General features: G+C 41.8%; 1 protein-coding gene across 1 annotated transcript in view; it reads left to right on the top strand.

The window, feature by feature from the left end:
* Window positions 1-2557: 2557 nt before the first annotated feature.
* Window positions 2558-14957, top strand: part of WBP2NL (WBP2 N-terminal like) — a 37047-nt gene continuing 24647 nt past the window's right edge. The window contains exons 1-2 of the mRNA XM_033865682.2: window positions 2558-2684; window positions 14736-14844. Coding sequence (XP_033721573.1) covers window positions 2623-2684; window positions 14736-14844 — 171 coding nt within the window. The 5' untranslated portion in view covers window positions 2558-2622. The remainder of the gene's footprint in view (window positions 2685-14735; window positions 14845-14957) is intronic.

Genomic DNA, 14957 nt, shown 5'->3' with positions numbered 1-14957 from the left:
CAGTTGGTCACTGTAGGCTAGTGGAAAATCCCCAGTGGAGGGTACAGCCCCGCATCAGATGCATGAATGTTTGCGAATGTCGGCTGCCACCGCCCCACACGCTATGTCTTTATGGAATACCCCTTGCCCACTGCCCCACCATTTCCACCTGGACACAACTTGCTCAAAGGCTGGTGACTTGTGGGCCATTCATCTACAACCAAGTCCTGATGGAGCAAGAGGCCCAAGCCTAGGGGATGCAAGAACGACCCATTTCTTAAATGTTACCAGTCCCAGCCAACCTTTTGGTGACATTATGATTAATTTTCCCAGTTGAAAGTAAGCAAACAGACACTCAAACTGGTTGTGTAAATGTTGCTAGACTTTATGTGTTGTACAACTAAACATTGCTGTTTGAACAATAACTGAACTGTGTTTTATTTTTGCTCCTCAATCCTTGGCCAAATTAGCCATTACATCATCTCACCCATGTGTGGAGGGTGAGACAGGGATCATCTTGGTAAGAAGTAGACACAGGAATTAGAGATGGAAAAGTTTTTGTGAGGTCAGTTCATCTTCAGTGGGCATGAAGTTGGACCCCTGTCATTATTCCCTGGAGTTTTGTATCCAGAGTGAGTGATGGAGCTATCACACTTTACCTTGAGGGATGCTATGCTCTGCATAGCCTGTCTCCTCTAATGGAAACAATGTCTATTTTCATTCAATTAATTTCCTAGCTTTCACCCTCCTTTTTCCAGAAGGCATAAAACCAAATCTAGGAAAGGAGTGGACCTATCTTGCCTAGAGACCTGCCTTGTTTTTTTTTTTTTTTTTTTGCGGTACGCGGGCCTCTCACTGTTGTGGCCTCTCCCGCTGCAGAGCACAGGCTCCGGACGCGCAGGCTCAGTGGCCGTGGCTCACGGGCCTAGCCGCTCCATGGCATGTGGGATCCTCCCGGACTGGGGTACGAACCCGTGTCCCCTGCATCGGCAGGCGGACTCCCAACCACTGCGCCACCAGGGAAGCCTGAGACCTGCCTTTTTTGCAGTGAAGACTTTTAAGAGCTAAACTTAAAGCACTAGCTTGTATTGTCTTTTTCAAACTTAAACCAATCCTTCCTCTCGTGAGGTTCACACTGTCTTCTATAGCCAGCAAATAACACAACTCTACCTGTATATTATCTCTCTGAATTTGAATGTGACAATCATGTGCAACTGTGTTTGGGTCCTCAACATTCTGTAGGGTGAGCACAAGGTATAGATGAATGGTGGGGAGTCAAGACGAGAGGAAGAGAGGTCAGCAGGCCCTTGGAGTCATTCAAGTAAAATGATGACTGGAACTAGAACGGCAAGGCCACACCAAGATGGAGGGAAGTGAGAAGATTTGAGTGACACAGCAGTGTGGGAATCATAAAATATCACAGCTGAAAGAAACCTAAGAGTTCTTCTCGTTCTTCCTTCAAACAGATATGGAAACAAGTCTAGAAAGCATAACCGTCTTGCCCAAGGTTGTACACTTAGTTACCAAGGCAGAACAGGGCCTAGACCTCAGCGCTTGTTCCCCTGCTTCACGCCATTCCTATTGTAGTCGTGCTTTAAAAGTATATATATATCTGGTGGTCCAGTGGTTAAGACTCCACATTCCCAATGCAGGGGACACGGGTTCGATCCCTGGTCATGGGAAGATCTTGCATTATGCTTGGTGCACCCTAAAAAAAAAGATTTAAAAAAAATACATATATTTCTGAAATCAGCATACATCTTACAACAGATGTCCGTTTATTTGGCAACTTTTTTTCCTTCAAGTTACACTTTAAAATAGTGCATTTTACAACTGACAACATCTTAAATTTGATGAAATATGGTAGGTGGTCCAGAAGATGTTAACATCCTTCTGTTTGAAGCCCTCTGGTGCTATTGGTGAAGTTTAAAGGAAATAAGAATACATACAACATTTTAGTTTTAAAAGCAATTCTGGTATAACGTATCCCACCTGATCTTCACAGTCACCCTTTGGAGGAGGCAGGGCAGGTATGATGCGTACCACAGAGACAAAAGGCTTTCTCCATCTTGGAGCTGGAACAGACTCACACAGGGTCGAAATTCCCCCTTTGATTTCCTGACCCAGCAACGCACCCTTTCCTGGATGCTGCCTCACAAGAAATCGGCTCTGATCCCAGGCTTTCTTTGGTGGAAGAAAGTTCTGCTCGCCTTAGGAGAGGTGAGGAATCGTTCTGGACCCTTTCTCCAAAGGGCAACAGCTTCCTGACTCAGGCCAGGGAGGGCGTAGGAAAATTCCACTTTTAATTTTGATTCCCAACAGGACCAATTCAAGTTCATACCCGTGGGCAGCGGGGCAGCCACATAGGGGCCAAGACGGCGAATCACCGTCGAGGAGGCCACTCATCACTCACTCCTCTGCGCTCCGGAGGTGGAGTCAACTCCCTGGGCCCTCCCCCTTCCCCATCAGGGCTGTCTCGACCTTGACTCCGTCTGGTCCTCTGACCAAGGCCCCTCACGTGACCAGCCGCCTCAGTCCCTTACGCCATAATCTCCGCCCTCCCCTTCAGAGCCCCACCCAACAGCTTGGCGCAGGCCCCGCCCCTTCCCATCTGAGGGGCGGCAGGAGCGGCCCTAGGGCAGGATGGCAGTGAACCGGAGCCACACCGAGAACCGTCGCTGGGCCCTCATCCCCTTCGGCGAAAGGTGCGTGAAAGGAAGCCTGCGGAGCTGTCAGAGGAGGCAGCAGATGCACGGGGAACTGGCGGCTCGCAAACTCTCAGCGCATCAGACTTTCCCGCCTTTTCCGCGTGCGCAGCGGGCGTGGCTCCGCCCCGACGCTAGGGCGCTTGCTGCCTCACGGGTGTTCGGAATGGGAAGGCGGCAGCGGGGGCCGTTGCACGTGTGAAGGGCGCGTGCTGCCTCAGAAGAAAGGTGGAAGTGCAGTGGTGGGAGTGGGGAGTCGCACCGACCCTCCGGGTCGCTTGCGGCTGCTGTTAGTGCGCTACCTTTGTAGAGTGACGGGAACAAGGTGCCAGGCTTCTGGGAGGTAGAAGAGGCATGAGTGTCTTTGGAATCTTTCTGGAAGGATCCCGAACTGTCAGGGGCCTCTCCTCACTCTCAGAACTTCGAAAAGCCCTCTCTCGTCTTCGCCCCAACCAAGGAGATGACTGGTCTTACTTTTTTCTAAAGATCAGGACCGGAAGAAGACGCGTCTAGGAAGAATGACGCTCTCTTGCCTCCCATGGCGGCCTTGGGGTTCGCACCGATCGCTCTGTGTGGTGCTAGCGGTGACCACCGCTCGCCCCTCTTCTCTCGCCTCTGTCAGGCTCAGCCCGGAGCCGCCCATTTTCACCTCCCCACCTAACACCTCGACTCTGCCCCGCTCCCCTCCTTCATCCCCCGCCCCCATTTTTCCAGAGGCCTGCTCCAGCCCCCGGCACTTCTTAAAGGTGCTCCTCTCTGCTCCGGTTTGCCCTCGTTTTCCTTTGCGCTCGCCTAGCAGTGAGACTCTGAAGCCCAGGGCTGTGCTCAGGTGAGGCAGAGCACACCTAGGTCGCTTTGAATGCATCTGTCAGGAAGACCATTTAAGTCAGTACCACACGCTGATGTCCAGATCTTTTTTCTATGCTTCCTTCCCCAGAATATTTTCTTGACAGATTTATACGCGCCGTCAAGGCGGTAGGTTCTCCCTTGCCCCTGAAGGACCGCTGCTGTTTGTTCAGTTTTGTAGTAGGAGATGATTGCCCCCCATTCTGACCGCGTGCACACTGGCCTAGAGAACGCTGACCTGTGTGCCTGTGGCTCTGTGCCTTGAAGCCACTTCTAATCTGGTGTTCGGGTGTCTTCTCATTCAGGCTACGAGTCTGTCTGTCTGCTTTTCTGTTTGTGTGCTGGAGGCAGGGAATGACGCATGGTTTTAAAAAATTGTAACATATACTGATTTTATGGTCCTTTGATTACCTTTGTGGGGTCCCTTGTGTGCTCTTGAATAGTTAACCATAGCCGAGCACTGTGCAAGGGCTTTATAGTTATAACTGCTCTATCTGCAATAAGGATCAGTACTAGTTTCCTCGTTTCACAGGTGGGAAAACTGAAAGAGAAGTAATTTGCTTAAAATCACATGGCCAGTGCATGTGGGAGAGCTCTGAACTTAGGCACTATGCATTCACTTCTCTACTCTGGCTGCCCCTCTAAAAGGAAAAGGACTGCTTCTCTTCTTTCTTCTCAGCAAAGAAGTCTCTGTAGGTGCTCTGGCTTCCTGGATAAAAAACACTTTAAAGAAATAGCTTGAGAGGGAGAAGATTGGTTATATTTTGACTTCTCTGGACTATTCACAATACACAGTTGAGAAATTCATCACAGCTTGGCTGTGTTGTGTGGAGATTTTTTTCTGATCCCAGCTGAAAAGTCATAAATGTGCGCGCCAGAGTCTACTGGTAAAAAGGGAAGACATTGAGTTTTGTTTTTTTTTAAATCCATATTCAAAAATGTGTGCAGGTAAAACCATGTAGAAAACTTGGGAAAAATTTTAAATTACCCCAAATTCCTACATCCAGTGCTTTTTACATTTTGGTATGTATCCTTCTGTACTTTCCCCTGTGGAAATATACACACCTTCCCCTGTCAGACTGCTTTGTAACTTGTTTTTCTCCTTTACCAATGTATTGGGGATGCTTTCCAGTGTCGGTACCTACATCATTATTTTCAATGTCTTGTACTCCAGTATGCATACATATTTGCTCCAGCCCATATCTGGGATAGTCTGATTTTTTTTTTTTTAAAAAAGGAGGGTATATTCTTTCTTTTTTTTTTTTGTCTGCATTGGGTCTTCGTTGCTGCGCACAGGCTTTCTCTAGTTGCGGCGAGTGGGGGCTACTCTTCGTTGCAGTGCGCAGGCTTCTCATTGCAGTGGTTTCTCTTATTGTGGAGCATGGGCTCTAGGCATGCGGGCTTCAGTAGTTGTGGCACGCAAGCTCAGTAGTTGTGGCTCGCAGGCTGTAGAATGCAGGTTCAGTAGTTGTGGTGCATGGGCTTGGTTGTTCCACAGCATGTGGGATCTTCTAGACCAGGGCTGGAACCTGTGCCCCCTGCATTGGCAGGCGGATTCTTAACCAGTGCGCCACCAGGGAAGTCCCAGATAGTCTGCTTTTAATTTGTCCTTGCTATAAACATTGCTGCAGTGAACTTTTTAAAGATTTATCTTTGCCCACCTGTCAGAATGTTTCTTTCAGATATATTCCTGAAAGTGGAATTGTGGGAGCAGAGGACACAGACTTTTAAAAAAATATTTTAAAAATATCTTTTTAATATGAAAGATCTTGTCAAAATATTAAAAATCTTTTATATTTAATATATTTATACACAGAAATATATTTATTGCAAAATTACCCTACAGAATTATATCAAATTACATTCCTTTTAATACTTTGAGTGCCCAATGCCAACACCCTGTGTTAATCTTTGATAGCTCTCTCAGTCTGATCATGGAATCTGAATACTGATATCTTTTTTTAAAGCTTAATTGCTAGTGAAATTATTTTTGTCTTATGGTTATTGACTATATGTATTTGGTAAATTTTCTTGGTTCATAAATGTTCTCCATTTTTTTGCTAAATTGTTAATTTTTTAATAAATATATTTATTTATGTATTTATTTATTTATTTTTGGCTGTGTTGGGTCTTTGTTTCTGCTCACGGGCTTTCTCTGGTTGTGGCGAGCAGGGGCTACTCTTCGTTGCAGTGTTCAGCCTTCTCATTGCGGTGGCTTCTCTTGTTGCAGAGCACGGGCTCTATGTGTGCAGGCTTCAGTAGTTGTGGCACGTGGGCTCAGTAGTTGTGGCCCATGGGCTTAGTTGCTCCACGGCATGTGGGATGTTCTTGGACCAGGGATCGAACTCGTGTCCCCTGCATTGGCAGGCAGATTCTTAACCACTGCACCACCGGGGAAATCCCAAAGTTGTTCATTTTTTGTGTGGTAAAAAGCACATAACAAAATTTACCATCTTAGCCACTAAAAACATAAAAATTGTATATATTTAAGTATACAACATGGTGATTTGATGTAATATACATAGTGAAATGATTCCTACAGTCAAGTTAATTAACGTGTCATCTCACATAATGATCATTTTTTTACTCTCTTAGCGTATTTCCAGTGTTCAATATAGTATTATTAAGTACAATATAGTCTTCATGCCTATATATTCGATCTCTAGACTTATTCATCCTACTTAACTGTAAATTTTGTAACCTTGCTTAACATCTCTCCACTTCCCCCATCCCATCAGCCCCCAATAACCACTGTTCTACTCTCTGCTTCTGTGAATTTGAATTTTTTTTTTAGATTCCACATGTAGGTGAGATCATATAGTATTTGTCTTTGTCTGGGTTATTTCACTTAGCATAATGTCCTCAAGATTCACCCATGTTGTAACATGTGACAAGATTTCCTTCCTTTTTAAGGCTGAATAATATTCCGTTTTACTCATATAACACATTTCGTTTCTCCATTCATTCATTGATAGACTTTTATGTTGCTTCCACCTCTTGGCTATTATGAATAGTGCTGCTATGAACGTGAGTGTGCAAATATCTCTTTGAGACCCTGCTTTCAATTCTTTTCGATATATACCCAGAAGTGGGATTGCTGGATTATGGAGTAGTTCTATTTTTAATTTTTGAGGAGACTCCATACTGTTCCATAGTTGTCGCACCATTTTACAATCCCACCAAGAGTGCACAAGAGTTCCAATTTATCGACATCCTAGGCAACACTTTTCTTTTTTCAATAGTAGCCATCCTAATAGGTGTGAGGTGCTATCTCATTCATGGTTTTGATTTGCATTCCTCTGATGATTAATAAAGTTGAACATCTTTTCATATTTTTAAGCCATTTATATATCATCCTTGGAGAAATGTTTATTTAAGTCCTTAGTCCATTTTTAAATCGGTTTGGTTTTTTTTGGTGTTGTTGAGTTGTAGGAGTTCTTTACATATTCTGGATATTAACCTCTTATGGTTTGCAAATATTTTCCCCCATTCTATAGGTTGACATTTCACTCTGTTGATTGTGTCCTTTGATGCACAAAAGTTTTCAAGTTTGATATAGTCCCATTTGTCTATTTTTGCTTTTGTTGCCTGTGCTTTTGGTGTCATATGCAAGAAATTGTTGCCAAGCCCAGTGTCATGAAAATTTCCACCTATGTTTTCTTCCAGAAATTTTGTAGTGTTAGAGATTATGTTTGGTTCTTTAATCCATTTTGAGTCGAATTTTTAAGATGGTGTAAGTTAAAGGTCCAACTTCATTCTTTTGCATGTGGATATCTAGTTTTTCCAACATCATTTGTTGAAGAGACTGTTCTTTCCCCATTGAGTGGTCATGGCACCCTTGTTGAAGATCATTTTACCATAGAAGTGGTGAGAGTGGGCATCCTTACCTTTTTCCAGATCTTAGAAGAAATGCTTTCATCTCTCACCATTGAGTATGATGTTAGCTGTGGGCTTTTCATAAATGGCTTTTATTATTTTGGGGTAGTTTCCTATGATTCCTAGTTTGTTGAGTGTGTTTATCATGAAAGAGTGTAAAATTTTGTCAAATGCTTTTTCTGCATCAATTGAGATGATCATGTGGTTTTTTGTCCGTCATTTTGTCAATGTGGTATATTACATTGATTGATTTTCTTAAAAAAATCTCTATTTTTAAAAAAATTTATATTAAGTTTGATCCTTTTCCTAACCCGTCCCTATTCTCTCCACAGCCCCCCACCCTGGCCCCTTGCCTCTGGCAACACCCTACTTCTCTGTTTCTTTGAGTTTGACTTTTTAAAGATTCCACATATAAGTGATTCCATGCAGTATTGTCTTTCTCTGTGTGGCTCTCTCTCTCTCTCTCTCTCTGTCCATACATATCTATCTATCTCACATCTTCTTTATCTGTTCATTCATTGATGGACACTTACATGGTTTCCATATCTTGGCTATTATGAATAGTGCTTCAATGAACATGGGAGTACAGATACTTGTTTGCTATCCTATTTTCATTTCCTTTGGATATATACCCAGAAGTGGGATTGCTGGATCATAAGGTAGTCTATTTTTATGTTATTGATTGACTTTCGTATCTTAAACTTTGCATTCCAGGGATAAATCCCAGTTGGTCATGGTGTATAATCCTCTTAATGTGTTGTTATATTCAGTTTACTAGTATATTTTTGAGGATTTTTTACATGAGTATTTTTCTGTTTTTTCTTATTGGAAGTTTTTTGACTACTGATTCAATCTCTACCTGTTATAGGTCTATTCCAATTTTCTTCCTTTAGTCAATTTCAGTAGTTTTTTTCTAGGAATTTACCCATTTTATCTATGTTATCTAATTTGTTGCCATACAATTGTTCATATATTCTCTTATAATCTTATTTTAAATCTCTGTAAGGTCTGTGATAACATCCCCACTTTCTTGCTTTTTTTAAAATGTTATTTATTTATTTATTTATATTTGGGTGTATTGGGTCTTTGTTGCTGCACGCAGGCTTTCTCTAGTTGCAGCGAGTGGGGGCTGCTCTTTGTTGAGGTGTGCAGGCTTCTCATTGCAGTGGCTTCTCTTGTGGAAGAGCACAGGCTCTAGGCAAGTGGACTTCAGCAGTGTGGCTTGCAGGCTCAGTAGTTGTGGCGCACAGGCTTAGTTGCTCTGTGGCATGTGGGATCTTCCTGGACCAGGGCTTGAACCCATGTCCCCTGCATTGGCAGGTGGATTCTTTTCTTTTCTTTTTTTTTTTTTTGCGGTACGCGGGCCTCTCACTGTTGTGGCCTCTCCCATTGTGGAGCACAGGCTCCGGATGCGCAGGCCCAGCGGCCATGGCCCACGGGCCCAGCCACTCTGCGGCATGCGGGATCCTCCTGGACTGGGGCACAAACCCATGTCGCCTGCATCGGCAGGCGGACTCTCAACCACTGCGCCACCAGGGAAGCCCTGGCAGGTGGATTCTTAACCACTGCGCTACCAGGGAAGCCCAACATCCCCACTTTCATCCATAGTTTTAGTAATTTGAATTTTCTTTTTTCCTTGGTCAGTTTAGCTAAAGATTGGTACATTTTGTTGATCTTCACAATGAAGTAACTTTGGTTTCATTGATTCTATTTTTCTATTCTTTATTTCATTTATCTCCATTGTAATCTTTATTATTTCCTCCCTACTGCTAACTTTGGGTTTCATTTGCTTTTGTTTTTCTAGTTCCCTAAGGTGGAAAGTTAGATTATTAATATGAAATCTCTCTTTTAAAAAATGTAGGCATTAAAAGCTATAAATTTCACTCTTAAGCACTGCTTTTGCTGCATCTAAATAATTTTGGTATGTATGCTTTTGCTTTCATTTAGATCGAAGTATTTTCTAATTTCACTTATGATTTCTTCTTTGACCCATTGGTTGTTTAAGAATATGATGCTTAGGGCTTCCCTGGTGGCTCATGGTTGAGAGTCCGCCTGCCGATGCAGGGTACACGGGTTCGTGCCCTGGTCCAGGAAGATCCCACATGCCACGGAGCGGCTGGGCCTGTGAGCTATGGCTGCTGAGCCTGCGCGTCCAGAGCCTGTGCTCTGCAACGGGAGAGGCCACAACAGTGAGAGGCCCGCATACTGCAAAAAAAAAAAAAAAAGAAGAAGAATGTGATGTTTAATTTCCATATATTTGTTACTTTGTCAGATATCCTTCAGTTATTGTTTTCTAATTTCATTCCATTGTAGTCATAAAAGATATTTTGTATGATTGCAGTCTTCATAAATTTCGTGAGACTTGTTTTGTGGCCCAACATATGGTCTATCCTAGAGACTGTTCCATGTGCACTTGAGAAGAATGTGTGTTCTACCTTTGTGGGGGGAGTGTCCTTATATGTTAGGTCTGGTTGAATTTTGTTAGATGTATCCATGCTTATCATTGTTGTATCTTTTTGATGATTAACGCTTTTAGTATTATAGAAGATTCCTCTTTGTCTTGTAATAATTTTTTTTCACACACACTGTATTTTATTTTTACAAGAGATAAATAAGTCTATGTTTTTCTGATATTAGTATAGCCACTGCAGCTCTCTTTTGGTTACTGTTTCATGGAGTATCTTTTTCCATCCTTTTACTTTCAACCTATTTGTGTCTTTAGATCTCAAGTGAGTTTTTGTAGACAGTCTATAGCAGTAATATGTTTTAAAAAAATATATTCTACCATTCTCTGCCTTTTAATTGGAGACTTTAATCCATTTAATTTAATGTAATTATTGATAAGGAAGAATTTAACTTCTGCTCTTTTGCTATTTGTTTTCTATATTTCTTATATCATTTTTGTTCCTCAATTCCTCCATGAGTGCTTTTTTGTGTTTAACAGATATTTCTTAGTATACCATCTTTATCTCTCTTCATTTCCTTTGCTGCATGTATTTTACTTATCTTCTTTGTGGTTGCCCCACAGATTATGTTTAACATCTTAATTTATAACAATCTAGTTCAAATTAATACCAACTTAGTTTTAATTATATGCAAAAACTTTACTCCTACATATCTCTGCCCTCTTATATTGTGATTGTCACAAATTACATCTTTATACATTGTGTGCTCATCATTATAGATTTATAATTATTGTTTTATGCAATTGTGTTTTAAATCATATAGGATGAAATGAAATGAACAAACCCAAAATTCATTAATATTGATTTTTAATTTACCTATGTAATTATCTTTCCCAGTGTTTTTTATTACTTTGTGTTGATTTCATTTACTGTCCAGTGTCTTTTTATTTCAGGCAGAAGGACTTCCTTTAACATTTCTTATATTTCAGATCTAGTAGTGATAAACTCTGTCAGTTTTTGTTCACTTGGTAATGTTTTAATTTTTCCTTAATTTTTGAAGGATAGTTTGGCCAGATTTAGAATTCTTGGTTGACAATTTTTTTTTCCTTTTAGCACTTTGAATATTTCATCCCATTACCTCCATATTTTCTGGTGAGAAGTTAGCTGTTTGTCTTATTGAGGATTCCTTGTGCATGATAATTTTCTTCTCTTGCTGCTTTCAAGATTCTCTGTATTTGGCTTTCAGCAGTTTGATTGCAATGTGTCTCAGTGTGGATCTCTTTGAGTTTATCCTACTTGGAGTTTGTTGAGCTTGGATGTGTAGATTCATGTATTTCATTAAATTTGGGAAAATTGTGGACATTATTTGTTCAAAAATTCTTTATTCCCCCTTTTTTCCTCTCCTCTCCTTCTGCCAGTCGCATAATACATACGTTGATATGTTTGATTGTGTTCCACAGGTCTGTTAGACTCTGTTCCTTTTTCTTCATTCTTTTTTCTTTCTGTTACTCAGGTAGTAACTATTCATCTCAATTGACCTATCTTCAAGTTCACTGATTCTTCTGCCTGCTGAAATATGCCATTAAGTCCCCCACTACTGAACTTTTTATATCAGTTATTATAGTCTTCAACTCCAGAATTTCTGTTTGGTTCCTTTTTATAATTTCTATCTTTTTATTTTTGTATTCTCTACATGATGAGACATTGTTTTCATCCTTTTCCTTAGGTTATTAAGTCGTTGTTTCTTTTAATTTTTGAATATATTTTAAATAGTTTATTTAGAGTCTTTGTCTAGTGAATCTAATTTCTTGGCTTCCTAAGGGGCAGTTTCAATTAATTTTTTAAAATAAATAAATTTATTTATTTATTTATGGCTGCTTTAGGTCTTCATTGCTGCGTGCTGGCTTTCTCTAGTTGAGGAGAGCAGGGGCTACTCTTCGTTGCAGTGTGCAGGCTTCTCATTGCAGTGGCTTCTCTTGTTGCGGAGCATGGGCTCTAGGCACGTGGGCTTCAGTAGTTGTGGCTCACGGGCTTCAGTAGTTGTGGCTCGTGGGCTCTAGAGTGCCTGCTCAGTAGTTGTGGCGCACGGGCTTAGTTGCTCTGTGGCATGTAGGATCTTCCCGGACCAGGGCTCTAACCCGCGTCCCTTGCATTGGCAGGCAGATTCTTAACCACTGCACCACTAGGGAAGTCCCATACTTTCTTGTTTCTTTGCATGCCTCATGTTTTTCTTTTGTTGAAAACTGGACATTTTTAAAAATTATAATGTGGCAACTCTGGAAATCAGACTCTCCCTCTTCCACAGGGTGTTGTTGCTGCATATTGTAGTTATTGTTTAGTGATTTTTCTGAACTAATTTTTTTTTTTTTTGGTGGTACGCGGGCCTCTCACTGTTGTGGCCTCTCCTGTTGTGGAGCACAGGCTCCGGATGCGCAGGCTCAGCGGCCATGGCTCATGGCCCCAGCCGCTCCACGGCATGTGGGATCTTCCCGGACTGGGGCACGAACCCGTGTCCCCTGCATCGGCAGGCGGACTCTCAACCACTGCGTTACCAGGGAAGCCCCCTGAACTAATTTTGTAAAGTCTATATTCTTTGTTATGTGTGGCTAATGACATGTGTGGCCTCTTTTATGTTAATTTAGAGGCTAGCTAGTGATTTGACAGTTTACTTGTATGTTTGGAACAACAACAACAAAATCCCAGCCTTTGCAGATGGCCTGTGTGTGTGTGTGTGTGAGTTGGAGCCTGTCTTTATCACTCAGCTAGGCAGTTTAAAACTCTGTCTTAACTTTCACTGCCTGCTTGAGCAGAGCAGAGCCACTGTCAACCAGAGGTAACAGTTTTGGGGCCTTCTCAGGTTTCTTCTGAGCATGAACTCAGCCCTGAAAATGTATGTGTGGTGCTTTCTAGATTCCCATGAACATGTCAGAGGTTTTCAAAGCCTTTATTCCTCAAAGTATCTCATTTCCCAGTCTTTCCTTCCTCACTTTTCAGTTTTTTTATTGTTTGCCCAAAATGTCATTCTTTGCCCCAGATAGCAGCTCTAACACATTTGCCTTGAAATGTTTTTGACAGATGTGCCCTAGGTAGCTGCCTAAGTCCTAAGAGAGTTCTGAGTTAGGCACATGCCCTTAGAGCTAGTCCTCCAGGAAGCCACTGGACAGGTCAAACCACAATAAGGTCTGTTCTCCTCCGCCCAGGAGTGGGCACCTATACTGAGAATATGGGTGGTTGTTGTCAAGGCTGTTGCCAACCTGGGGAGTGGAGGATAGTACTAGGGTAAGTTAAAGTGCACAGAACTCCCTTATTGACATTCAACTATTTTTTTCTTGATTAAACATTCCCCTAGTTGCTATAAACTTTTGATTAGATTCTGGAGTTCTAGGCTGACCTTTAGAGTTCCTTATTCCACCATTTTTGCTGACATCCTATTTTTTCATAGTCTCTTAAAAAGCCCTTTTTATCCATACACCACCATCCTAGTTCCAGTTCTTATTACCTCATATCGCAACATTTTTAGGAACTCTTAAATGGATCCCTCTGACATACCACTACTTCCTTGATCATGTGACTTCCCTGCTGAGACAGCTGTAAGTCACAGTTCTGCCTTGCCTATTGAATGATGTCTCCAAGCTCTAGTCCCAGCATGATTCCAGCTTTATCTCACTATTCCTCCCGGCCTCACTTCCATGCTGTTTTGATGAATCCACATAGGTAGGCTGCTCCCAAGTACGCAGTTTTCTTTCCACTGCATACCTCCATTAATGCTGTTTGCTCCCCATCAGGATTTTCCCCTACCCTCACTTCTGCCTACTGAAACACTATTCATCTCTTAAGAATTGGCTCAATGGGACTTCCCTGGTGGTCCAGTGGTTAAGACTCTGCACTCCCAATGCAGGGGATCCCTGGTTGGGAAGCTAAGATCCTGCATGCTGCATGGCATGGCCTAAAAAAAAAAGAATCAGCTCAAATGTCAACCTTTCTGTAAAGTCATTCCTAATTACTTCAACCAAGAGCTAATCTCTCCTTCCACCAAACTGCCATGATATTTTTGTTCCATTTATGTGATGTATGTCATATATTTCTTGCATTATTACCTATATTCATGTTTTCATTCACTCATTCTTTCAATATTTAGTAGCACCCACTTATATATTTATAATTTATATATACAAATTGCTAAGAAAGGGAAAAAACCCAGTAGGATTCTATGAGTAAGAATAGGATGAGCCCAAGTTTTTCAGGTTAGGAGTGCAGGGAGAACATGACAGACAGAGGGAACATGTCAGAGCGTTCGGGAGCACTCTGCGTGTGCCTAACGTTCTTTACCAGAGTCCAAGAAACATTTCCGTTAACAGAGTGCTTTATACCAACTGCACAAGAAGTAGAAGAATTAATGAATATACATTAAGAATAGAATTAGGTTTGATAAGAAAGAAGAACCCAATGGGACTTCCCTGGTGGTCCAGCGGTAAAGAATCCGCCTTCCAATGAAGGTGAAGGTGGGTTCGATCCCTGGTTGGGGAACTAAGATCCCACATGCTGTGGGGCAACTAAGTCCATGAGCCTCAACTAGACAGCCCTCGTGCCCTAGTGAAGAGCCTGTGAGCCACAATGAAAGATAACGAGTGCCACAACTAAGACCCAACGCAGCCAAAAATAATAAATTAATTAATAAAAGAGTGGGGGAACTAATTTTTTTTAAAAAAAGAACCCAATGATAAAGAAGAAGAATAAGTGTGAATTGTCAGAGAATAAGATCATTTAAATTCCTTTCTATTTTAATAAAATAGTAGTAGCAGTAGCAGCAGCAAGTAACTTTTATTAAAATCTCCCTCCAGGCTAGAAACTATGCTACGAGCTCTGTTTGTATAATTTTATATAGATTCTAAATTGTGTGCTGTCTGCCCTGTCTTTTCTGCAGTGTCTTGAAGCAGAGTCAGGATGTGGACCTCTCCTTCCTACAGCAACCAGTGGGATATGATCTCTTTAATGGTACAAAAAGAGGAACATTGTTTCTCACTTCATACCGGGTAATTTCTACTTCTACTTTGATCTGATTAACTCTACATTTTTCCTTAAAATGGAGAGAGGTTAAACATTGACTTTCAAAGTATTTTAAACCATTTCTCCTTTGAGATTTTCC

Source organism: Tursiops truncatus, chromosome 11 (assembly GCF_011762595.2).
Source record: "Tursiops truncatus isolate mTurTru1 chromosome 11, mTurTru1.mat.Y, whole genome shotgun sequence".
Lineage (NCBI taxonomy): Eukaryota > Metazoa > Chordata > Mammalia > Artiodactyla > Delphinidae > Tursiops > Tursiops truncatus.
The sequence above is the reverse complement of the archived record's forward strand: the minus strand, read 5'-3'. Positions and strand labels throughout refer to the sequence as shown.